Consider the following 27,273-nt stretch of genomic DNA (forward strand, 5'->3'; position numbering starts at 1 on the left):
TCATACCCCATTTTATTTGGGACAGGCGTCTCATTGGGTCTAATTTGGATCTATTGGGAACTAACGGTTGAAGGTTCATTCAGTGACAGCTAGATTAGCTCCTCGCTACTTCCACCATGTTGGAAGATCAAAGTGCTGTAGGGTGATTCTGGCTGGATAGGAAAATGTTGAGCTGTTATCATAGTTTGCCTCTACAACTAAACTTCATAAAATATATACAAAAAAATGGTAACACTTTATAATAACACTCAGTTATAAGACCTTTATAAGGTATTTGTAGATAATGAACTAATCATGAACAAATCATTTATATACATTCGTAAATTATTATTAAATCATTTATAACTATTTGTATAACATTTACAAATTAGTTCTACATTATTTATAATAACTCTATCAACATTGTTTGTACTTGATTTGTTCATCATTAAATAATGTTGTTTAATGTGTAGTAACACATTTGTAGATGCTTTGAAAAATGGATATGAAAAAACGACTACTGTACCTCCATTTATTTGTTCATGTTCAACAAATGATTTGTTAAGACATTCATAAAACATCTATAAATAATTTGCAGATGCTATTGTGTGCCTTAATCTGAAGTGAAGCCTATTCATCATTAACAAATGTCTAATACAGTTAATTATTTGTTTACTTTTTCATCACCTGTTACAAATGTTGTAGACAGCTTTCGGATACACCCTTCTTTGTGACATCAAACAGTGACAGAATTAGGACTATAGATAAATGCAATTGTATTAACATATAAAATACATGTGCATGACATAATAGTGTAACATGGGGGGGCACTAGGACCCAGGAGTACCCTGGCCAGGGATTGACAGAGTATGTAGACGGAAGTCTCACGCGAGTGAGACTTGACTTCACGTGTGTTGCCGTCTGTTGAATGGAAGCACGATACATTAGCAGAGCCAAGTTATTCGTGCTGCCCCACGCTTTTATTAAGGTATGAGCAGGCTAAACACCTTTTTTGTTGGTAAATCTATTCCATAATTTCCGACCTACAACTCTTGTTGTGTAGACGTACTTGATGTGGTGGGCGCTAACGTTACATTTGAATTATGTGTTTGTTCCTAATGTGTGCTCAGTATATTGCGATATGTGATGATGACACGACACACGAGGGTAATAATTATTTGAATTTTCAGGCTGTATAGGCGCCGATACAGCCTGAAAATACAAATAATTATTACCCCTGTGTGTCGTGTCATCATCACATATCACATCAAAAGGTGTTTAGCCTGCTCATACCTTAATAAAAGCGTGGGGCAGCACGAATAACTTGGCCAAATGCATGGCCAAATTTTCTACATGACGTCACGTATTCCCTTTACGTATACATAGTGAGCTAAATCCACAAAGAATGGATTGCACGGAGCAAGTTGCACCCTTACTTACAATTCATTATGAATTGAAAATGGGGGACCCTGATGTAAACAAGACGAAAGTCTTTCTCTGGTCTGCATCCCCTTAACAATTGTGTGTATTGAGCCGTACTGTATTGTACCCATTCTGCAATCTGTTAATAAAACGTTCATTCAATCAATCAATCTGCACGGTGATTGATTGAATGAAAATTGTAGCTGTGTGTCCAGCCTGGTGTTAATATAATAAGTTGTGTGTCTCCCTGACTTTGTGTCCAGCCTGGTGTTAATATAATAAGTTGTGTGTATTCCTGTGTGTCTAGCCTGGTGTTAATATAATAAGTTGTGTGTCTTCCTGTGTGCCCAGCCTGGTGTTAATATAATAAGTTGTGTGTCTTCCTGTGTGCCCAGCCTGGTGTTAATATAATAAGTTGTGTGTCTTCCTGTGTGCCCAGCCTGGTGTTAATATAATAAGTTGTGTGTCTTCCTGTGTGCCCAGCCTGGTGTTAATATAATAAGTTGTGTGTCTTCCTGTGTGCCCAGCCTGGTGTTAATATAATAAGTTGTGTGTCTTCCTGTGTGTCTCCCTGTGTGTCCAGCCTGGTGTCTGCGCAGTGAGGGCGTCAGCTCCGTCCTGCTGGGTGTTTCCAACGCAGAGCAGCTGCTGGAGAACCTGGGAGCACTCAGGGTAAGAGCTTCTACCTCACTTCATGGTTATATTAATGATTATATCCCTGAGCACCGCGCTGATGATGACGATGACCCCTAGAGGATGAACTCTTATCTTAATCTTATTTACTCTTTTTTAAATCTTTTTAAAAAATGTACCCTTATTTATATATATATATATCTTTTATCTTATTTGCTCTTATCTATTTATTTGTATCTTATTTACTATTTGATTTTCTTAATCTTATTTACTATTTTTTTTAATCTAATTTACTATTTTTTTTTATCTTGTTTACTCTCTTTTTTTAACACATTCGGGGCCATTGGGATGTGTCTAATGAATCTCTAGAGGACCGGCAAATGTAAACAGACGTGGGGCTGTTTGTAGAGCTAAATCTATACTTTATAGTATTGCTATCTGTCCATTCTCATTGTCAATTAAGTCCATAAACCGTCCCTTCAAAATGGCTTAAAGGAAAAAAAATGTCATCAATACATTCTCATTTTATAGCGCCGTGAATATAAGCGTTATACGGGATTTGGTCTAGTATATTTTCTGGAAGGCTAGATAAAGGGCTAATAGCTGCTAACGTTATATCCAATGGCATTTCCGTTATACAGATGCTACAGTTAAAACTCAAACTGCATATGATCGGCACGATCCTCAAGCATGTATGCATGAAAGGGGGGGCGGGGGACGTCGTTTCTTATTATTGATTACCAATAACCGTGTTCGTCTAACTAGCCACATAGGCCGATCGCCTGGATGGCTATCAAAACAATGCCCGATCGGGTAGTACTTTACGTGAAAAAGATCTTACCATGAGCCGGTTGGATCCCCCCGAGCATTTCCCCGTTATCGATCGCCATCTGGTAGATCGATATGTCCATTGGCTGATGATAAATCCCCTTATTGCATAGTGAAATCCGCGGGGGGAGTAACTGTACATTGGATTATCGACGAAACCTTACTTGGTCCCAAGAAGAGGGTCTTGTGTATTATTGGGTTAGGACATTTACTGTACATTGGAGGGGGTTGGGTTAGGACATTTACAGGGGCCAGTTTCGAATTGCAGTCTCCCGTAGGTGCTCTTTGAGAGTGGTTTTGAAAGTGGGTAGTGATTTACATTCCTTTACAGCTGTGGGTAGGGCGTTCCACATTGATGTGGCATAATTGCGAAACGTGTTTAGTCCCTTGTTTGAGCCGAATCTGGGTTTGACATGATTTGTGGAGCTCCCTCTGGTGTTGTGGTCGTGGTATTCACTCACCTTTGGGAAGTATTTTGACATGTACATGGGTACCTTAGTCGTGTAGTGTATCTTGTAGACCAGGCCCATTGCAAGTTGCTGTACTCTGTCGTCTACTCTAAGCCATCCTAGGTTGTCAAAGTGGGCAGGGGTGAGGTGGGTTCTAGGAGTAAGGTCAAGCAGTAGTCTGACCAGTTTGTTTTGTGATGTTTGTAATCTTGTTTTTAGCGCCTTTGAGGTGCTTTGGTACCATGAGGTGCAAGCATAGTCGTAGTACCCTTGAATGAGTGCTCCTGCCAGCGTCTTCAGGGTATTCTTGTTTACCAGAGAGGAGATCCGGTACAAGAATCTAGTTAGTTGGTTGACTTTTTTTACTACATTGGATGCCATTTTGTCACAGGAAAGATTTGCCTCTAGGATGGAACCTAGGTATGTAATTTCATCTTTCCTTGTGACAATATTGTCACCCACTGTAACTGAGAAGCCGTTGGTCTTGCTGAGTTTATTATTTGAACCGAAGAGAATGGACTCTGTTTTACCCAGGTGTAATGATAGTTTGTTATCAGCGAGCCAGGTGCAGATTTTAGCTGAGGTTAGCTGGAGAAAGAGGTTAGCTGGAGACAGAGGTTAGCTGGAGACAGAGGTTAGCTGGAGACAGAGGTTAGCTGGAGACAGAGGTTAGCTGCAGACAGGTTAGCTGGAGACAGAGGTTAGCTGGAGACGGAGGTTATCTGTGGAACAAGGTTAGCTGGAGGAGGTTAGCTGGAGACATGTTAGCTGGAGACAGAGGTTAGCTGGAGACAGGTTAGCTGGAGACAGAGGTTAGCTGGAGACAGAAGTTATCTGGGGAACAAGGTTAGCTGGAGACAGGTTTGCTGGAGAAGGAGGTTAGCTGGAGACAGAGGTTAGCTGGAGACAGGTTAGCTGGAGACAGAGGTTAGCTGGAGACAGAGGTTATCTGGGGAACAAGGTTAGCTGGAGACAGGTTAGCTGGAGACAGAGGTTAGCTGGAGACAGAAGTTATCTGGGGAACAAGGTTAGCTCGAGACAGGTTTGCTGGAGAAGGAGGTTAGCTGGAGACAGAGGTTAGCTGGAGACAGAGGTTAGTTGGAGACAGAGGTTAGCTGGAGACAGAGGTTAGCTGGAGACAGGTTAGCTGTAGACAGAGGTTAGCTGGAGACAGAGGTTAGCTGGAGACAGAGGTTAGCTAGAGAAGGAGGTTAGCTGGAGAAGGAGGTTAGCTGGAAACAGAGGTTAGCTGGGGAACAAGGTTAGCTGGAGACAGAGGTTAGCTGGAGACAGGTTAGCTGGAGACAGAGGTTAGCTGAAGACAGGTTAACTGGAGACAGATGTTAGCTGGGGAAGGAGGTTAGCTGGAGACAGGTTAGCTGAAGACAGAGGTTAGCTGGGGACAGAGGTTAACCTGAGAAGGAGGTTAGCTGGAGACAGAGGTTAGCTGGAGACAGAGGTTAGCTGGGGACAGAGGTTAGCTGGGGACAGAGGTTAGCTGGGGACAGAGGTTAGCTGGGGACAGAGGTTAGCTGGGGAACAAGGTTAGCTGGAGACAGGTTAGCTGGAGACAGAGGTTAGCTGGAGACAGGTTAGCTGGAGAAGGAGGTTAGCTGGAGACAGAGGTTATCTGGGGAACAAGGTTAGCTGAAGACAGAGCTTAGCTGGAGACAGGTTATCTGGGGAACAAGGTTAGCTGGAGACAGAGGTTAGCTAGAGAAGGAGCTTAGCTGGAGACAGAGGTTAGCTGGAGAAGGAGGTTAGCTGGAGACAGAGGTTAACTGGAGAAAGAGGTTAGCTGGAGACATGTTAGCTGGAGACAGAGGTTAGCTGGAGACAGAGGTTAGCTGGGGAACAAGGTTAGCTGGAGACAGAGGTTAGCTGGAGACAGAGGTTAGCTGGAGACAGAGGTTAGCTGGAGACAGAGGTTAACTGGAGAAAGAGGTTAGCTGGAGACAGAGGTTAGCTGGAGACAAAGGTTAGCTGGAGACAGAGGTTAGCTGGAGACAAAGGTTAGCTGGAGACAGAGGTTAGCTGGAGAAGGAGGTTAGCTGGAGACAGAGGTTAGCTGGAGACGGAGGTTAGCTGGAGACAAAGGTTAGCTGGAGACAGAGGTTAGCTGGAGACAAAGGTTAGCTGGAGACAGAGGTTAGCTGGAGAAGGAGGTTAGCTGGAGACAGGTTAGCTGGGGAAGGCAAGTCTGAAGAGGTGGGTTTTGGTCTGGAAGGTCTCTGGTCTCTGACTGCGGTCCTCCTATCTGCTCCCGGCTGCCCTTGGGGGGAAGGACGACGGGATGGGTAAAGTGGAGGGACTCAATCGCATCGGCGACCCAAGAAAAATTGCACGTGTGTGTGTGTTCCTGTGTGTGTGCCGCCCATCGCATGTGTGTCACTGCATGCCGAATAAAGACTTCTTTAAAAAAAGTCCAGTTATTATTATCCTCCTCTAACCCTCAGATCATCACCCAGATGACGCCACAGACCGTCACCGAGATCGACGCCCTGCTGGGCAACAAGCCCCACTCCAAGAAGGAGACGCGTGCATGAAGGTCCCTCGAGTCTAAGCGTGGCGGACCGCGTCCCGAGGAAGAGGAAGATGATGACATTGGGAAAAAAAACCACATGGCTTTTCGCTCTCCAGTATACTCAACCAACCTGCATGTTCTCAGCAACATCATGCTTCCAGTATTTGGCGCAGATCCATTGTTTGCGTCATAATCATGTGCAGAGAAGAGAAGAAAAAAGAAAAAAAGGAAACCTTTCAATGTGGGGGGAAAAACAAAACAAAAAAGATTAGGTCTAGTTTCTATATATTACTCATTACCGATTTCTCACAGACTAAAAAGAAAAAAAGAGAATCTCAACAGAAGGGGGAGGCGGCCAAAGCATGGACTATCCAATCGCTGCCACCCAGAGAGAGAAGACCAGGACGGAGGCCGATGACGAGACACAGGTTGGGAGGCGGTTTGAGACGGAGGAGGCGACTCGTTCTCAGAAGCAAACTGGAAAAACCTTTATCTTAGAAACATTGTCCGGAAAAGTGAGGGAAATATCCTTAAGTGGGAGTAGACTAATAACTGACGCTGTAACGCAACCTGGCGAGCTGTGTGCGAGCGGGGGTTGAAGGTTTGCGTCCCCCCCCCCGTCCTCTTGTCTGTCATTAGGTCTGTACCACGTTGAACTAGTACCCAGCAGAGAGGCCAAAGGTCAGCGTACGGCCTGCCACCCCCCCCCCCCCCCCCCCCCGACCGGCCTGCGACAGCCGAGTCTCCCTCTGCTAACTCTGTGTGTGTAACTTGTGCGCATGTCCCTTTAAGGAGAGAACAGCCTGTTTACGGGGCGTCAATGTGGCATGGCTTTTATGGCTTATGTAGATTTCTTCAGTGCCCTCGTAAGCCATCTTTTTACTCAAGATGGTGGAACACAACGGCAGGTCGGTCCAGGTGTGTGTGTGTGTGTGGGGGGGGGGGCTGGGGTGGTGTGTCTCATCCGAGGTTTCAATGTATTTTCCTTTGCTTTTATCGTAACTAATTCTGGCCGCGTTCACCGTGAAGTGAAGAGTGCAGTCTTAAAAGAAAACAAAGACACTTTAAAAATAATAAATAAACTTTTGACACGACACAAAATGGGAACTTGTCCCGTAACCCACATGCATTCACACAACATGAATTCACACATGAGTTCATACCACATGAATTCACACAATATCAATGCATGCAACATGAATTCACACCTAATTTCACACAACATGAATTCACAGACGCATCATCGCTACTGACACGGCATGTGATTTTATTTATTTTGCAACATATCTGGGTGTGTTTTCTCAGGAATGAACACATTTAGATTTTTTTTTTTTTTTTAAGACTGCATCTTTGCCCCTAAGTCTTTGATCAGAGACGATTTATAGGATTAAATTAAATGTAGGTTCAAATGGCATTTGTTTTGACCTTCAAGGGGGTAACCAGATAGGTGGAGGGTTAACTAATCTTCAGGGAGTAAGCAGATAGGTGGAGGTTGAACTAACCTTCAGGGAGTAAGCAGATAGGTGGAGGTTGAACTAACCTTCAGGGAGTAACCAGATAGGTGGAGGGTTAACTAATCTTCAGGGAGTAACCAGATGATTTCTAGGAGCTGCTGAGAGCCTACAGTATTATTCGGTTAAAAACAAGAATAATTTGCGATGAGGACTATGTTGACCTAGACGTCTGCTGTGGATGACATTTAACTACTACTAGATATTATTTTTGCCAATATTGTGTTTGGTTGTTTATTCAGCCTAGAAATCATAGATTCGTTTATTTTCTCTTCTTTATGTGATATGTTTACGTACCTCGTCTTCCCTCTCTCGCCCTGCGGCGTGAGTTTCCCCGTCTGACCCTACGTTTGGTGTTCCTGCTCCTGCTACTCCTCCTTGAGGAGGAGAGGAAGATAGATTTGTTTTTGCGTGTGATTAATTAGAATAACATACAAAGTGCTACTGTGGGGTGTCGGTTAGAGAAAAAGGAGGGAAAACAAGTCACATGATCCTCTTCCCGCCATTATTTAATCAATTTGACCTCTGATCTTTCAGACCGACAGAGGTAAAACATTTGTGCTGAAACAGTCACAAAAAACGCCATAAACAAAAGAGAAAATAGTGCAATTTCCCCTCCTCTCTTACAACCTTTTGTTGTGATTAGTGGTGAAAGACACGACGGTCTCCGGGTGTATTTTCACAGGTTGAAATGTATGCTAGTTAACATGTAACATACAGAGATGTATGTTAGGCCTACCTGAGCCCTTCAGATGAAGAACCACATGTGTCCATTTTAAACTTCCGAACGAGTGACGTTTTCAAATTTGTATCATCTAAACACCTTAACGCTGTGATCACGTCAGACACCATTTTCTTGTGCTCGAACGAGAGACCGCGACAGTGGTACATAGAGAATCTAAAGTGCACTGGGAGCAACGAGCGATACCACTGAATACCGTCGCTACCTCAGCTAAGGTTACATAAGTTACATGCATTATTTACTGCTCACAGCCCTCCAGGCGTTGCTGTTCATATCTCGGTCGTGGTAAGACTCGTTTGTCAGAAACTGCCAAAAGATTACTTCTCTGCCATTATCGACTGGTTTGTTTTGCTGTTGATTTCTCTTCAGGTACCTCAGATTTGTAATCCCTCCCCTCGGTTGATTCCATCGGTCCGTCGACAAGAGGGTGACATTGACGCCGGTCCGTGGCTAAAGATTAAATGTTTTCAAACGAGAGCGCCTGAAAAAGCGCTGCTTCAAAAGCCTGAGGCGCTTAGTTGGGGGACCCTGATGTAAACAAGACGAAAGTCTTTCTCTGGTCTGCATCCCCTTAACAATTGTATGTATTGAGCTGTACTGTACTGTACCCATTCAGCAATCTGTTAATAAACTTTTCAATCAATCAATCAATCAATTAGTTGGGAGGAGACACGTGCCTGTCACGACAAAACCGTTGAAAACAACAGAAAAAGGTGTTGAAGGGCGGCTAAGTGGCGCAGTGGGCAAGGCGCTCGCCACTAGTGCAGGAGATGCTGGGTTCGAGCCCAGCTCCCGGCATTGCTACCAGCTTGGCTGGTCGTTCATACTAACACAATTGGCAGTGTTAGGGGTGGGAAAGCTGGTGGGTGGGTCCTGGTTGTTGTAAACAGCGACTCCTACAGTTCGGTCGGGGCGCCTGCTCAGCGAGGAAAGGATCTAAGGGGGGTAGTGTGATCCTTCCACACGTTACACCCTCTCAGTGAGAGTCCGCGCTGCCAGGTGAAAAGAAGCGGTTGATTGGCTACACATGTGTCGGAGGAAGCACGTGATAGCCTCCACTCTCCCAGACCGACCGTGGGGGGTAGGTGCGCAGCGACCAGGAAGGGGATTGGGAATTGGCATAACGACTAACATTGGGATGGGAGGAAAAAGGAGCGGGGAAAAGATAAAAAAAATAAAATAAAAAGGTGTGGACGCGTTCAAAAAGGAGGCGTCCGATGTGATCACAGCCGACATATCGTGTGCATTCATTGTGAAAGACTGTAGAGATTGATGTCTCACACTTACATTCCAAACGGGCGGGGGGAGATGAATGGACTTAGTATTACAGTATGGTTCTTCCTCTTTAGGTGTCAGTTGTTTCCCGCCTTTTTGATGATGGAAAATGTTGACTTTATGACTGAAGTGTGAGACTTCCTGGTGGAGGAGCGGGACGAGGTGCGCCCCTCCGCGACTCTGTGTGTAGCTTTGCTGAGGTTAGCTTCCAAATGTACAGAGATGCTTCAAATCAAACCTTGAAACTGTAACTCTGCCTGCATAACTTCTATTTTACTGTCTTGCAACAAAGAAAAACTAAAGAAGAAAAAAAAGAGGCGTTTGTAATGTATTGTGTTTGTCTCTTGAAGTCTTCCACTTAGACTAGCCTCTGCGTATGCACGTTCCTTTGTTACCATGGCAACCTTTCGGCAGAGGTCGTGCTTAATTCAGAATCTTTCAAACTCAAATTTCACCTCAAAATGCATTAATTATAATTAGTGCTGTCAGGCGATTAAAAGAATTAATCTAATTAATTACAGGATTTGTAATTAATGAATCTAATCGCATTTTAATCGCATAACCATTTTATGCCTGATATTCTATATTCTATAATCATATTTCAAATTGCATGTGTCTGGATGGCAGAATTCAGTACTGTATCTACAAAACCTTCTGTTTAATCATCTTCCATCTATTAATTTGCTTAGATTCTTCAGGTCTGGTCAATTTTAGCATGGTGTTATTCACAGTCAAAGATAAAAAAAAAAATGTATTGATATTCTCATTTGGTTCATTACAATTTACTCAAGCCTAGTAACAGACACAGTATTTCTGACACTGGGAATACATTCCCTGAGATCCATAGATGTCCCTAGAATCAGATACCAAGAACATGCAAATGGACCATATTAAAAAAAAGTCTGTAAATTTTTTTTTTTTTAAATAATTAATTTTGAGTTAATTTTCATAACGTGATAATTTGCTGTGTAATTAATTAATCTAATTAACGCGATAAACTGACAGACCTAATTATAATGTTACTCAACATAAAATCACACCACATTTAATTATTTTCTCTGAATATGTTTGTTTTGTAGCAAGTATAGTTTCCTTGTTGCCGCCATCTTGTGTTTTAGTGTGATTTCAGCATTCAGGACTACCGCAGTGCTCCGTCTCCATGGTTACACTTTAATACGACAATGGAACTGCAGTGGTAATGACTCCGTTATCAGGTACAAACCATCATCTCTCTTTCCAGGTAACAAACCGTGGGCTCACTGTGGACGCCTGGCAGGGACATAACCGTAGAACTGAAGACAAAGCAGTAATGATGCACTTTCCAGCTCATATTACATAGAACATACCATCTCTGTTTCCAGGTACCAAACCGAGAGTCAAGGTCTTTATTTTTGCCACGTGTAAACAAGTGCGATGGAATGCTTACTCTCCAAACACGAAGCATATAAAAAGCAAGTGATACAATATCAGAAATGTACATCTTCTATTAAATATATACAGGAGTATAGCTGATATAATGGTAAATGGACTGCATTTATACAGCGCTTTGATCCAACATGCTTTACACAACCTATGCCTCACATTCACTCACACACTCGCACACCGACAGCGGAGGCGACCCTGCTCATCGGGAGGTTAAGTGCCTTGCTCAAGAACACTTGGTCACACTGCTGGGAGGAGCCGGAAACAAACTGGGAACCTTTTAAATACAAGGTAGCTGATATGACCAGAAAGGACTGCATTTCCTACTATCGATGGGCACCAATTTTCGAATATTCAAATAGTCGTTCAATTATAAATAGTTTATGTGAATATTGTTTTGTCTCAAAAAATATATTTCCCCTTGTTTTTACCGGCAACTACACTGTGTAGTGTATTGAGAGGGGACTAATCAAATCAAATCAAATTTATTTGTAAGGCCCGACAACACACGTTAATGGGCCGGACACGTCTTCTTTAAACAAGTCAAGAAGAAACATAACAATAAGTCAAGAACAAAACAAGAACACCATAATGTCCAACAAATTTAAAATAAATGCAAAATAAATGAATGAATGCAAGCACTCCCAGACATACCCCACGCAAAGGTAAGGAAAAACTCACTAAAACTGGAAAAAATGCACCACAGGCAGTGTGGAGGAGAGAAACCTTAGAAGGGCCATTCAAGGGGGGATCTCCCTTCTTAGATGTCGGTGATAGTAGTGTTGCAGACGGACAGTTGGTAAGCATGCACTCATGTTACTCCGCTGAACGGCATGCAAAAACTACTTTTTCAATTATCATATTCCATTTGAATTATTACATATATTATGACAATTTTACAATAATGATGCCATGACGTTATCACATAACACCAACAAATCAATACTTATTAACTCTCTGCCACGCTGGGAACGGGATAAGGCTATGTGCTGCCACGCATTAAACCAATGGAGTCGGTCACCTTGTTTGCAGGGCTATATATTCTATATTATAGCTATGGATGCAATACTATGGCCCATTTGACATCGAGTATATCTATCGTTCAAGATGTGAAAAAGGAATAATTTTTCCATCCATACATTCCCGTTTTATACCGTGGTGAATATAAGTATGGTTTTAGAGCGGTTTAGGGTAATTCCTGGGAGGCTAGTAATAGCCAGCAACGTATATTATACTTAATCCATTGGCATTTCGTCCCTATACATGCTACAATAAAAAATTCAAATGCATATGATCGGTATATAATGTTCCATCATGAATGCATGATGAAAGGGGGGGGGGGTCGTTTCTGATTAATTGATCGTCAATAACGGCATTCGTTAGTACAACAACATACACTGATCAGGGCGATGGCTATGAAAACAAGGCACAATCAAGCTGAAATTGACGTTAAATTGCTCTTACCTGTGGCCGGTGGGATTCCAAAAAGAATATTCCAATTATTTGATTGGCATCTGGTAGATCATATGTCCATTTGGCCCACGACGTAAGCCAACACAGCATAATGAATCGGGGGTCCCGAAAACAATTCAATGCGATCGGGTGAAGCTCTTGGTCCAGGTTAGTAGAAAAGTCCGCCCGGAGGCATTTCATCGACGCACAGCCCCATACACAGTCTCAAAGGAAGTGCAACATCGGCTGCATACCACCAGGTGGCGGTATTGGACTTTTGCGATATTGGACTTTTGCGATCTCAGATGCATTCCTTATGGTAACACAGGCTCCCTGGATGGATAACGAATGGAAATAGCGAATAAAATAAATAACAATCAAATAACGTATATATACGTGGTTGGTTGGTGTTCAACGATTGGCGGACAAACACGTATAAAATCGTTGTTGGCAGGGAGTGAGTTAACAAGTGGTGCTAAATATGATGACAAGATAATTGTTGTATTGGAGAGACTGAATCAATCGATACTGCATTCACTATTAAGCCTACAGAACACCAGATAAGATAAGATAATATATTCCTTTATTGATCCCCTTGGGGAGATTCAGGCATCATAGCAGCATGGGGGAGGGGAGGTACAGGTAGTAGAAGACATGGTACAGGTCAAAGAATTATAGTACAGTGAAGTAAAAATAATTTTTTTATAAAAGGTCAGCGTAACCAATATAACAATATAATTAACTCTCGACATGCGCATATGGGCAACAAGGTGCGAGATGAGGGTATGTATGCCCTCTGTTATATTTGCCCTACAATAAATATAGTTACAATATATAATCTAATAATCCAATAATCTAAATCTAATCTAATATATAATCTAAAAATTAAAACACAGACACCAGAGAGGTTAGTGTCACCCAGTGAGTCCTGACCACATTCTCTCTCGGTCCAAAGTCTCCCATGAAGAATCCCTTTTTTCCTCATCTTATTTTAAGTCAATACTGTATACGGTGATCTCTGCTGGCCACAGTGTGCTTTGACCTGAGGATCTACTCATTCTAGCCACACCTGTTGCTGACTCCCCTAAAAGCCACATGGTTTTGTTTTCCTACAGTGCACATCTTAACATACAAAGAGAGGTCAGACGTCACCTAAAATTAACTATGTTCTTAGGAATGTTTCAACCTGCACCGTAGGAAAACAAAACCATGTGGCTTTTAGATATTAGAAGCAGTAGTGTTTTTAGATATTAGAAGCAGTAGTGTAAACAAAGAAATACAAACATTGGTAAAAAGTAAAAACATTTGGATCGACGGAAACAAAAAGTACAGATTATGCCTTTAGGCAAAGCAGAACATACTGATTGAAAGAGATTTTAAGAATTGTGAAAAATTATTTAGACATACTTCTTATCATATGTTTTTTAGAAATATATATAAGAACAAAAAACCTGCTTGCCTATATGACGAGATGCAATTCACAATCAGCAGACACAGTTAGTCCACCAGGCATGTGTCAATGGAAAGATGTACTGTAAGATGCCAAGAACAAATGCAATGAAAATGACTGTGATGTATAGAGCCATGATGACTGCATGGAATTTCTTACCACCTGCATTTAGCTAGGGTTGAAGAAAAACAGACATTTAAAAAAAAAAAAACTTAAAAATCATATAAGAAAGAATGGTACTGTCAGTTAAGTAAACATAGTGGGTGATTGAGAAGATGGGTATGTGTGATTGGTGAACTTTCTATGGTACAGCAGTTCAAATGTACAGAGTTAGCTTCCAAATGTACAGAGATGCTACAAATCAAACCTTGAAACTGTAACTCTGCCTACATAACTTCTATTTTACTGTCTTGTCTTGCAACAAAGAAAAACTAAAGAAGAAAAAAGATAGAAGCCGTGTTTGTAATGTATTGTGTTTGTCTCTCTTGAACTGTCTTCCACTTGACTAGCCTCTACGTATGCACGTTCCTTCGTTACCATGGCAACCTTTCTGCAGAGGTCGTGCTTAATTTAGAATCTTTAAAACTCAAATTTCACCTCAAAATGCAATACATTATAATGTTACTCAACATAAAATCACACCACATTTAATTATTTTCTCTGAATATGTTTGTTTTGTAGCAAGTATAGTTTCCTTGTTGCCACCATCTTGTGTGTTTTAGTGTGATTTCAGCATTCAGGACTACCGCAGTGATCCGTCTCCGTGGTTACACTTTAATACGACAATGGAACTGCAGTGGTAATGACTCTGTTATCAGGTACAAACCATCATCTCTCTTTCCAGGTAACGAACCGTGGGCTCACTGTGGACGCCTGGCAGGGACATAACCGTAGAACTGAAGACAAAGCAGTAATAATGCACTTTCCAGCTCATATTACTACACAGAACATACCATCTCTGTTTCCAGGTACCAAACCGAGAGTCAAGGTCTTTATTTTTGCCACATGTAAACAAGTGCGATGGAATGCTTACTCTCCAAACACGAAGCATATAAAAAGCAAGTGATACAATATCAGAAATGTACATCTTCTATATACACATGGGTTTAACTGATATAATGGTAAATGGACTGCATTTATACAGCGCTTTGTCAAAGTCAGCTTTATTGTCACCTCGTAATGTGCAAGACATACAGAGAAATTAAATTGCGTTTCCCCCTTCCCACGGTGTATATAAAAAAACAAGATCTAATATAAACAAAGTAACATATAGTACACTATAAACATAAAGTAACTTTGATCCAACGAGGCGACCGTGCAAGGTGGCAACCTGCTCATCGGACACTTGGTCACACTGCTGGGAGGAGCCGGAAACAAACTGGGAACCTTTTAAATACAACTGGTAGCTGATATGACCAGAAAGGACTGCATTTCCTACTATCGATGGGCACCGATACTGTATTGAGAGGGGACCCTATTAACTGTTACACCGCTGAACGGCATGCTGGAAACTACTTTTTCAATGATTATATTCCATTTTAATTATTACATATATTATGACAATTTTACAATAATGATGCTATGACATTATCACATTGATTGATTGATTGACAATGTTATTAACAGATTGCAGAATGGGTACAATACAGTACAGCTCAATGACACCCAACAAATCAATACTTATTAACAAGTGGTGCTAAATGTGATGACAAGAGAATTGTTGTATTGGAGAGACTGAATCAATTGATACTGCATTCACTATTAAGCCTAATGCTACAGAACAGATAAACACACACACCAGAGAGGTTAGTGTCCCTCAGTGAGTCCTGGCTCCCCCTGTATGCTCAGTCCTGACCAAATTCTCTCTCTGTCTAAAGTCTCCCATGAAGAATCCCTTTTTTCCTTATCTTATTTTAAGTCTATACTGTATAAGGTGATCTCTGCTGGCCACAGTGTGCTTTGACCTGAGGATCTACTCATTCTAGCCACACCTGTTGCTGACTCCCCTAAAAGCCACATGGTTTTGTTTTCCTACAGTACACATCTTAACATACAAAGAGAGATCAGACGTCACCTAAAATTAACTATGTTCTTAGGAATGTTTCAACCTGCACTGTAGGAAAACAAAACCATGTGGCTTTTAGGGGAGTCAGCAACAGGTGTGGCTAGAATGAGTAGATCCTCAGGTCAAAGCACACTGTGGCCAGCAGAGATCACCTTATACAGTATAGACTTAAAATAAGATAAGGAAAAAAGGGATTCTTCATGGGAGACTTTAGACCGAGAGAGAATTTGGTCTTTTAGAAATTTGAATGATGAATTTTTAGATATTAGAAGCAGTAGTGTTTTTAGTTCTAGATATTAGAATCAGTAGTGTTTTTAGATATTAGAAACAGTCGTTTTTAGATATTAGAAGTAGTGTTTTTAGATATTAAAAAAGCAGTAGTGTTTTTAGATATTAGAAGCAGTAGTGTTTTTAGATATTAGAAGCTGTAGTGTTTTTAGATATTAGAAGCAGTAGTGTTTTTAGATATTAGAAGCAGTAGTGTTTTTAGATATTAGAAGCAGTAGTGTAAACAAAGAAAAAAATACAAACATTGGTAAAAAAAAAAACATTTGGATCGACGGAAACAAAAAGTGCAGAGGCAAAGCAGAACATACTGATTGAAAGAGATTTTAAGAATCATGAAAAATGATTTAGACATACTTCTTATAAATATAATCTGGTACAGCAGTTCAAATGTTGAAAAAAAATAAATAAAAGACAATTTCCTCCAGAAATACCATTAGCATTGAGAACTGAATTAGGAATCTAATTGGTATGCAGAACAGAATTGGATAAAAACGCAGACAATGTCCATCCCTAGTAGTAAGGAAGTGTTAGATTATAAAGACCAGAGGTTTGCTCACAGCCAGATGTGAGTTTATCACAGTATAACTTCAGAATATTATAATAATGCACTCAATGAAGACCAAGATAAGAGACAATGTCCCCTCCACTGCTCAGAACATATGTATGTAAAAAAGATTTTTTTAAATAAAAATAAAAAGTATATAATAACATAGAAACAATTATACAAAAAAGAGACTTGGCACAGTGCAAATACAAAACCTATTCTAAAAACAAAAAACAATGCATTTGTTTTTATCCAATCAGACCACAGACCTGAGGTGATCAGACTGGAATATCTACATCATCTGGACAAAATTACCTCATGTGAACGGACGGGGGTCTGAACGGCCTTATGAAGGCTCTTAAGTGCTGATCTGAGACCAGTATTAACCTGGCGACGTGCAGGTTACACACAAACACCAAATCCTCGGTTGCATTATGGCATTTTTCTCCAACCTGGATAAAAGGTAAATGGTGCATTTATAGAACACTTTCTATCCAAAGCACTTTACAATTTATGCCTCACATTCACCCAACCGACCATGCAAGGTGCCGACCTGCTCGTCCGGAGCAGTTAGGGGTTCAGTGTCTTGCTCAAGGACACATCGACACGCTGCCCGGGAGGAGCGGGAATCGAACCTGGAACCTTCTGATTACCAGACGACCGCTCTACCTCCTGAGACACTGTCGCCCCACGACACAAGTATTGCACACACACAAATAATGACTTAAATGTGCTCTAGAATGATAACATTCAACCACTAGATGTCACACTAGAGCACCAGCATGTCATCTATCCAATCAAGTGCATTCCATGTGGGGAAATGGGAAGTAAGGAGGGGATACATGCAACATGTAAACAGCAACATTCATTTTGGACCTGCAAAAAAGTTTTAAATGATAAATTCATTAATCAATTATCATTGGGGGGGAAAGGCAATACTTTTATTCTGCACCTTTCTAAAAGCTCTGTGTATGTGTATGTTTATATATATATATATATATATATATATATATATATATATATATATATATATATATATATATATATATATATATATATAAATAAACATACAGAGCTTTTAGAAATGTGCAGAATATATACCTATATCTATATTAGGGGTGTAACGGTACACAAAAACCACGGTTCGGTACGTACCTCGGTTTTGAAGTCACGGTTCGGTACGGGTTTTCGGTACAGTGGGGGAAAGTTTGGCTTTCCATGTTCCACTCAGGGGTGATGTAGTGTGCAGTAGCTAATTGTACTTGTAGGCAGGGAACAAACTTAACTTTTTGACTTACCAGCCATTTGGCTGGTAGATTTTAAAAACTACCAGCCAGGCAGATTTTTTACCAGCCAAAAATTTAAAATAGCTTTTTAGTATATCGCCATGTGTTATTATTACTATATAATACTCTCATATGCTATTTTCAATTAATATCATAAACAACATAAGGAATATTAGCATCATTTTGAGTGGACTGAAGGAATGAGTCAGCGTTAATAGTTTTAAATAATTTATTGAAACATAGAAGTGGGGTCGGGGACACACACGTTTCAACTCACCACCCCCGCATCATATTGTAGTCTAGTCTGTCTTCAAACTTCCACTCCTCTCGAAACCTTTTTATATTTGAATATCAACATTATCTGTGCATCCTCAGTAATCCTCGGTTTACTACAATATACTCCTCTCCTGAGTCCTGACTAGTGACTTCATCGTCTTTCCAAACGCACGCACACACACAGAGAAAGGGAGAGTGCCCCCCCCATTTCCCTTTCCCCAGTCCACACTGTCTGCTGTTCTCTATGGCTCTGCCGCTGATCAGGATTAGCTTACGCTAACATAACGTTCATTTCGGGCGATGTGGGCATAAAGGAATGGCGACGATGCAATGCATGTTAGAGGCATTTGACACGTTGTGAGAAGAAGAAAAAACCACAGACTTATTTCGGCTCGCAAAATAGGCGCACTGCTGTGTAGCTCTGCTCTCAGGGAACAAACTTAACTTTTTGACTTACCAGCCATTTGGCTGGTAGATTTTAAAAACTACCAGCCAGGCAGATTTTTTACCAGCCATTGGCGGTTGGCTGGTACTTATTTTGTTCCCTGCTTGTAGGGCTCTCAACAAATATTCTATATTGAAATTAATAAATGACTTGTAAAGAAAAAAGAAAATAATTATAATTATATCAGATTGTGAAAAAAACAGGTGGTCGTTAGTGGTTAACATACCGCTGTATTCGTTCGGTACACAGCCGTTCGGTACAGTACGCTACACGTACGGTTCGGTACGTGCACCTTTACACCCCTAATATATATATATATATATATAAAACAATTACTCTACATAAATATGTCTACAGCACCTTTAACAGAACACAATATACTACTGGTGCATTGGACTTGTTTAAGCTACGTAAACATATGTTGGACAGTGTCTCCTGTATTGTAAAGGAATTTGAGAGGCTCCCCCAGGGCTTCAGGCTTACACTGTATTCTCAGGTCACATGACTTGCTATGGGTGAGTGGAATGGTTTTGTTGACACTGACGCGGGGAACCTTCACAGCTGCCTATGTCGGTGCGGTTGAGTGGAACCCTGGCTTGTTGCTTTGGAGCAGGTGAGCACATTCCTGGTCTGCAGGAATATTTTTAAGTTTAAAAAGATGTTTAAAAACAGGGTTCTAGAATCTTATAGTCAAATTTAACCTAGAATCTGTTTTCTCTGTTTTTGTTGATTGTTTATTTTTTGTTCGATTGTTTGTTTTATTTAGCAAACTTTAACATTTTTTATTAATTTTTTTAGGGATCGGTTTTTGTTGATTGTTGATTGTTGACTTTTTGTTTGTTTGTTTGTTTTGTTTAGCAAACTTAATTTTTTTTTTTTTTTTTTTTTTAATTAGGGGTAGGTTGTTCTATAAGCCTTTTGGCTTCAGACCTATCCTTTTCGTTTGTTTATTTGTAAACATTTTGAAAAGTTATTTGTTTATTGTTTTTACATTTGAACCATACCGAAATAAAAGATACTTAAGATACTTCTCCTCCGCCTTCTGCAGAACGTCGCCGAGGGAGAACGACACAAAGGCGATCTGCTCCAGCTCGCTCTCCTTCCCGCACTCCATCAGGCAGGAGAAGCGCTGCTCCCGATCCTCGCAGTACACCAGGTCCGAGTACCCGCCGGGCCCGCTGTGGATGATCCAGGGCTGCTCCCACATCGACGAGCGAAGCGGGGAGCGGTTCAGATACACCCCCAGGTCCCGCCTGCAGGGCCCCCTGCTGTTTGGGTGGGAGAAGAGCAGCCAGGTCTGGGCGTCGTCGGGGGACAAGAGCGAGGCGCCGGCTGCGTTCCCGGCTGCGTTCGGCAGGACCTCCGGAGCCGGGAAGCTGACCACGCTCCCCTGGCAGCCGTGCCGTGGCTCGGGGAGCTGGGTCGCCACGCGGGGCCGGTGGAAGTCCGCTCCGCCGCTCTCGCTCAGCGCCTCCAGCCGGTGGCCCCCGGTGTCGCGGGCGTTGCAGTACAGGCGGCTCCTCCCGTCCCGGTCGACGATCTCCGCCATCTCGCACTCGCCCGACTTCCTCCGGAGCATCTCGCCCACCCGCCACGTGCGGCCCCGGTCGTCGCTGTAGACGGAGAGCGCCCGCGGCCGCACCGTGAGCGGCACAGGGACGCAGCAGCAGCGGAAGGGCGCGTAGTAGACGTACGCCGGGACGACCAGCCGCCCGCCGGCCTCCAGCTGCACCCCGTGGCCGGGCCCCACGGCGAACGTCGCCCACTTCCGCAGCTCCTTCTTGCCGACGGCGCTCTCCGTCACGTCCGTCGCGCGGCTCCAGCTCTGGCCGCCGTCGCCGCTGGTGACGAAGCACAGGCGCGTCCGGTTCCTGCCGGTGACGATCTGCCGGCGCTCGCTGGTGTGGCCGAAGACGCAGACGAAGAACAGGAAGAGGGTCTTGGTGGTTCTTTCATACACCGGACAGGGATTCATGGTGCGGTGGTCGGGTAGCGAGGCCGCCGAGAGCTCCTGACAAGGTGACCACTGGAAAGGAATAAACATGCGTCGTAAAAACATATTTAAGACGTCTTTCCTCCCACATGCCGTTGCTCTGGTGAATTCTTAGCTTCTCATTTGAACCATGGCGCTGGTTTGGTACCTGAAGCTCCGTCTGTGTTTGTGTTGTTGTTGTTTCTCTTTTGTCTGTGTATTGGGCTGCTTTGGGCCAATGTCTTTTGTGTGTATGGTGTTTGTACTGTGTTGTCTTGTTGATTGATTGATTGATTGGCGTCTTTATTGATGCAATAAAACAAGGATTGCGCAATACAATACAAAAGATATTGATCAAAAAGGATAAAAACACAATAAAGCCCTAGAGCTTGTTTCCATTGTGGTCCTTTAAAATAAGTGAAGTGAATGTAAGTGTGCATATGTGAGCGTGTGTGCGCATGGGGAACATAAAACAAGATACAATATGAATGACTTCATACAAAAAAACGACACTTCACATCAACAGAGACCTCACCAAATAACAATGACCCTACAGGGGTTCCAATATTTAAAACCAAATACAGGGGACAGACAAAAAAGAACAGATTAAGAACCGTTTTGCAGCCATTTTTTTAAGGAGGTCTTGAAGGTAAACCTGGAAGCAATTAGCTTTATATTTTCAGGTAGTCCGTTCCATAAAATTGCTGCAGAATATAAAAAAGGTACATTTGCCCATTAAAGATTTAGATTTGAAGGGTACAATGTAGATGGAGCTTCCTCTGGTGGAGTAGCCGTGTACATAGGTCACTGACTTTACAGACATAGTCAGTGAGGTAGCGTGAAGCCTCCCGTTTAAAGACCCTGTGGTTTCATTTGAGAGACCCTCTCCTCCACGCTGAGCCACCTGAGGCTGAGGCAGTGAGAGGGGAGGAGGTGGGTTCTGGGGTGTAGGCTCAGGATCACCCTTACTAGTTTGTTTTGGGAAGTCTGTAACCTGTTTTTAAGTGTCATGGTGATGGCTGTGAAGTGAACCAGGTTGATTGCAACCATGGTGAATCCAAAGACAAATGTCCACGAAAGTGGACAAATAAAAAGATCCATCTTTTTTTGTATCTACTTTTTCTCCTCCTTTTTCTGTGATTTTTCTCCCCATCCCAATTTACCTCTCGTGCCAATTCTCCCTCCCCTGTCCTGATCGTTGCTCGCATATGCCCCCCACTGGCCGGTTGTAGGGAGGATAGAAGCCTTGCATCACGTGTCCCCTCCGATACATGTGGAGGCAGCCTGTCACATCTTTTCACCTGCCAGCGCGGACTCTCATTTGGCGAGGAGTAACGTGTAGGAGGCTCACACTGCCCCCGCCATTTTCCCGTCTCTGCTGTGCAGGCGCCCCAACCGACCTGTAGGAGTCGCTGTTCAACGACCAGACTACCACCCTTCGACTTCCCACCCGCTAACTCTGCCAATTGAGTTAGTATGACGGCCGGCCCAAGCCGGAGGCAACGCCGACAGCCGGAGTCGAACCCGGTGTCTCTAGCGTTGGTGACGAGCGCAATGTCCGCTGCGCCACCCAGCCGCCCTATAAAAAGATCAATCTATCCATCTATCTAAGCTGCATTTACATGGACCCTAACATTCCACTAATAATCTGAATAACAGCCCAATCAGAATAAAAATGCCTCATTTAACCACCTCAATCGAGGTGAGAGACCGTCCCGATCACAAGGACATTTCAGTGGGGTTGGGAGGGTGGAACTTGATAATACGTTCGATAGGAAGATATTAGCCTCTATTAGCCATGTAAACGCTTGATCATTTCTCTCTGGTTGGAATAACGATATTCTTTCTGCGCAGGTTCGTGTCTGTTACGTGCTCTGCAGCATCGACAAAGAAAAACATGGAGGGACGACAACATGGAGTCCAGATAGAGAAGGAACAGAGATGGTTTTCTTCAAGCAATAAGCAGTTGCTGTGGCTACATGTAGGCTGTCAGAAAGAGCTGCGAGGGGCTAAACAGAGGAGTATAAACACTGTGACCAGGCTAAACAGAGGAGTATAAACACTGTGACCAGGGGCTAAACAGAGGAGTATAAACACTGTGACCAGGGGCTAAACAGTCTTTGTCCGATCACATCAACAGGGTCACGGTTGCCAAAATGGGCAGAGAGCGGTTGCAGTCACACGGAAGTGCTCACCTTATCTCACATCAGTGCTGTTTCGTCAAGTTGGTTGCGCCATGGTTTTATGTAATTTAGACTACTGCTCTGTAGTATGGCCATCTGCATCCAATGGTCTACTCAGAAAACTACAAGTAGCTCAAAACAAGGCAGCTAGACTGCTCACCTAGGTCTAGTGTAGTTGACATGCATGCATGTCTCTCATGGCTCAGTGTTAAGGTACGATTATCTGCTAACTTAATTACATATGTTGATAGAGTTATTCGAACTCAAACTCCTAAGTTCCTTCATAATTGCATTGTGTACAGCGCAAGTACTCACACACATTCCACCAGAGGGGCAAGTGGTGGATTGATTAATTTACCTCTACCTAAGTCTAATTATATGAAAAGGGCGGTATTTTATAAGGCGATAGTATCCTGGAACTGTCTTCCCAGCGATGTTTGAAACATCAAAGAAAAGGCTAGTTTTAAAAGAAATCTTAAACACTATTTACACTCACAATACAATTTAGTCTGATTGAAAATTGAAAATTGAAAATGTTATTAACAGATTGTCACACAATCTTAACACAATTGTTAAGGGGATGCAGACCAGAGAAAGACTTTCGTCTTGTTTACATCAGGGTCCCCCATTTTCAATTCATGATACAGCACAGCTTGAATACATGCACACCCTGGTAAATTGTTTTATTTTGTTCCAACTGGATTTTATCTCTTGTTTTTCATCTCCTGTTTTACATTTATTTGTATTCTATGATACATGTTTTTTCTCTATTCTATGATTAATTTTCTTTGTGATATATGCTTTTCTTATGTTCTATAGGTGTATGTTATCTTGTGTATGTGTATGGTGTTGGACCCCAGGAAGACTAGCTGCCGCTAAGGCATCAGATAATGGGGATCCGTTTAAATAAACAAATAAACAAATAAACAGGAGTATGAACTGTGACAGGCTAAACAGAGGAGTATAAACACTGTGATGAGGGGCTAAACAGAGGAGTATAAACACTGTGATGAGGGGCTAAACAGAGGAGTATAAACACTGACGCATCGTATAATAATTCAGGTCCACATCCAGAATATGTGTTTAAACTATTTATTCTTTCACTTAATGAAACACACGTAAATATAAACTGGTATGAGCGCTGTTGTGATACTGTTGCGGTCAATAGAAAATATACGCTCCCTGAGCTCACCCCTCTCTCCTGAGCTCACCCCCTCTCTCCTGAGCTCACCCCCTCTCTCCTGAGCTCACCCCCTCTCTCCTGAGCTTACCCCCTCTCTCATGAGCTCACCCCTCTCTCCTGAGCTCACCCCCTCTCTCATGAGCTCACCCCTCTCTCCTGAGCTCACCCCTCTCTCCTGAGCTCACCCACTCTCTCATGAGCTCACCCCCTCTCTCCTGAGCTCACCCCCTCTCTCATGAGCTCACGCTCTCTCCTGAGCTCACCCACTCTCTCCTGAGCTCACCCCCTCTCTCCTGAGCTCACCCACTCTCTCCTGAGCTCACCCCCTCTCTCCTGAGCTCACCCACTCTCTCCTGAGCTCACCCCCTCTCTCCTGAGCTCACCCACTCTCTCCTGAGCTCACCCCCTCTCTCCTGAGCTCACCCCTCTCTCCTGAGCTCACCCCTCTCTCATGAGCTCACCCCTCTCTCCTGAGCTCACCCCCTCTCTCCTGAGCTCACCCCTCTCTCCTGAGCTCACCCCCTCTCTCCTGAGCTCACCCCTCTCTCCTGAGCTCACCCCCTCTCTCCTGAGCTCACCCCTCTCTCCTGAGCTCACCCCTCTCTCCTGAGCTCACCCCTCTCTCCTGAGCTCACCCCTCTCTCCTGAGCTCACCCCTCTCTCCTGAGCTCACCCCTCTCTCCTGAGCTCACCCCTCTCTCCTGAGCTCACCCCTCTCTCCTGAGCTCACCCCCTCTCTCATGAGCTCACCCCTCTCTCATGAGCTCACCCCTCTCTCCTAAGCTCACCCCTCTCTCCTGAGCTCACCCCTCTCTCCTGAGCTCACCCCTCTCTCCTGAGCTCACCCCTCTCTCATGAGCTCACCCCTCTCTCCTGAGCTCACCCCCTCTCTCCTGAGCTCACCCCCTCTCTCCTGAGCTCACCCCTCTCTCCTGAGCTCACAACCTCTCTCCTGAGCTCACCCCTCTCTCCTGAGCTCACCCCCTCTCTCCTGAGCTCACCCCTCTCTCATGAGCTCACCCCTCTCTCCTGAGCTCACCCCCTCTCTCCTGAGCTCACCCCCTCTCTCATGAGCTCACCCCTCTCTCCTGAGCTCACCCCCTCTCTCCTGAGCTCACCCCCTCTCTCATGAGCTCACCCCCTCTCTCCTGAGCTCACCCCCTCTCTCCTGAGCTCACCCCCTCTCTCATGAGCTCACCCCCTCTCTCATGAGCTCACCCCTCTCTCATGAGCTCACCCCTCTCTCCTGAGCTCACCCCCTCTCTCATGAGCTCACCCCTCTCTCATGAGCTCACCCCTCTCTCCTAAGCTCACCCCTCTCTCCTGAGCTCACCCCTCTCTCCTGAGCTCACCCCTCTCTCCTGAGCTCACCCCTCTCTCCTGAGCTCACCCCTCTCTCCTGAGCTCACCCCCTCTCTCCTGAGCTCACCCCTCTCTCATGAGCTCACCCCCTCTCTCATGAGCTCACCCCCTCTCATGAGCTCACCCCTCTCTCCTGAGCTCACCCCTCTCTCCTGAGCTCACCCCCTCTCTCCTGAGCTCACCCCTCTCTCCTGAGCTCACCCCCTCTCTCCTGAGCTCACCCCTCTCTCCTGAGCTCACCCCCTCTCTCCTGAGCTCACCCCTCTCTCCTGAGCTCACCCCTCTCTCCTGAGCTCACCCCTCTCTCCTGAGCTCACCCCTCTCTCATGAGCTCACCCCCTCTCTCATGAGCTCACCCCTCTCTCCTGAGCTCACCCCCTATCTCATGAGCTCACCCCCTCTCTCCTGAGCTCACCCCCTCTCTCATGAGCTCACCCCCTCTCTCAGAGCTCATACACACAAGACACATGCACCCTGCACCTTAAGATGCACATACACTTTTACACAAGACACTTTATTTTTTATCTTACCTCATTTTGATATTGAATTTAATTGATCGTACTACTACTACCTATTGTTACCATTCTTATATTCATTGTACACTGTTTAGTCTGCACTCAAAACATAAGAATTTCATTACCTGCAATGCCCCCTGTATCGTTGTGTATTTGACAAATAAAGAACTTGAACTTGAATCTCAGGAGGCTCATACAGAACCAAACATTTCACTGTAATGTACGTGTACCTTATATGTGACAAATAAAACAAAACTTGAAAATGTGAAACTTAATAAAAAGGCGTACCTCAATGCATCCATCATCTTGGAACGTCCCCCTCCTCATCACCAGGATCATGGCATCACTGTCGCACGGAGAGCTCCTCTTCTCTGCAAAGGCGAGGAAGGTGCGACTGTCCCTCAGGTAGATGAGAGCTGGGATCCTGTACGTGAAGCCACTCTGGTCCGTTTGGAACAGAGTTGTTTTGGCCGGTTGCTCTGCGTCTTCGCTCCTTGACGGTGTGTTTTCCATGGCTCCCCCAGACTTCCTTACAAACACACCACAATGTTTACATAGCATGTACACACTTTAGCCTTGATTGATTGAAAACTTTAATTTACAGATTGCAGAATGGGTAGAGTACAGTACAGCTCAATACACACAATTGTTAAGGGGATGCAGACCAGAGAAAGACTTTCGTCTTGTTTACATCAGGGTCCCCCATTTTCAATTCATAATGACATTTATGACATACACAACATACAGATATAAGAATCTAATCAAATCATGACATTTATGACATACAGTAGTTACATTTGTGACATACAAGATATGCAAATATACAGTACTGTTAAATAGAGATCCTAACAGTAAATATATACATACGAGGGGGAGGGAAATGTACATTAGGAGGGGGTGGGTGGGTGTCATTTCATTTGTGTCATTTGTTTATTGATTGATTGATTGAAAATGTTATTAACAGATTGCAGAATGGGTACAATACAGTACAGCTCAATACACACAATTGATAAGGGTGTGCAGACCAGAGAAAGACCTTCGTCTTGTTTACATCAGGGTCCCCCATTTTCAATTCATCATGTAATGTTTACTGTGTTAGATGACAAGTGTTAATTATGTGAGATGTCTGATGTTCATGTTTCATGCATTATGCCTCGGATCTTACCTTCTAACTGGTGTTGATCCTGATGTCACCTGATTGTGAATTATATTAGAACAAAATGTTGACACCAAATGAGACACTCGTGACGTTCCTAACCAAATAGACCACTGCACTTCCGCGTTACCAATAACTCGTGAGGGGGGCGGGGTTCAAATGAATGACGTTGAATAGAGCCTTGACGTAAGTGCCCGTATCGCGTCATGAGCTCAAAATACCGGAAGTGTTGCGGTAGTCTATGAGCAGCGTTATTTTTTTTCCGTAGCCGCATTTTGCGGAGACGCTCTCTGATTGGCCACTGACGTTTC

General features: G+C 43.6%; 2 protein-coding genes across 3 annotated transcripts in view; one reads left to right on the plus strand and one right to left on the minus strand.

Moving 5' to 3' along the window:
* The window catches only part of LOC311233764 (voltage-gated potassium channel subunit beta-3), a gene marked incomplete at both ends in the record, with an annotated part of 120,718 nt that extends 114,861 nt beyond the window's left edge, over positions 1-5,857 (plus strand). For both annotated transcript variants that reach the window (XM_084320778.1, XM_084320779.1), the window contains 2 exons: positions 1,985-2,073; positions 5,768-5,857. In XM_084320778.1, the coding sequence (XP_084176904.1) occupies positions 1,985-2,073; positions 5,768-5,857 (179 nt within the window). The remainder of the gene's footprint in view (positions 1-1,984; positions 2,074-5,767) is intronic.
* A 12,531-nt stretch (positions 5,858-18,388) lies between these two features.
* LOC311233022 (sialidase-3-like) lies at positions 18,389-27,078 on the minus strand. The gene is made up of 3 exons (XM_084319876.1): positions 26,972-27,078; positions 26,095-26,331; positions 18,389-20,617 (listed from the first exon to the last, which is right to left on the minus strand). Exons 2-3 carry the CDS (start codon positions 26,317-26,319, stop codon positions 19,562-19,564), a joined length of 1,281 nt encoding a protein of 426 aa, XP_084176002.1. The 5' UTR covers positions 26,320-26,331; positions 26,972-27,078; the 3' UTR covers positions 18,389-19,561.
* Between the last annotated feature and the right edge of the window lie 195 nt (positions 27,079-27,273).

The sequence above is a fragment of the Notolepis coatsorum genome (genome assembly GCF_963971535.1).
Source record: "Notolepis coatsorum genome assembly, chromosome: 8".
In the NCBI taxonomy this organism is placed as follows: Eukaryota; Metazoa; Chordata; class Actinopteri; order Aulopiformes; family Paralepididae; genus Notolepis; species Notolepis coatsorum.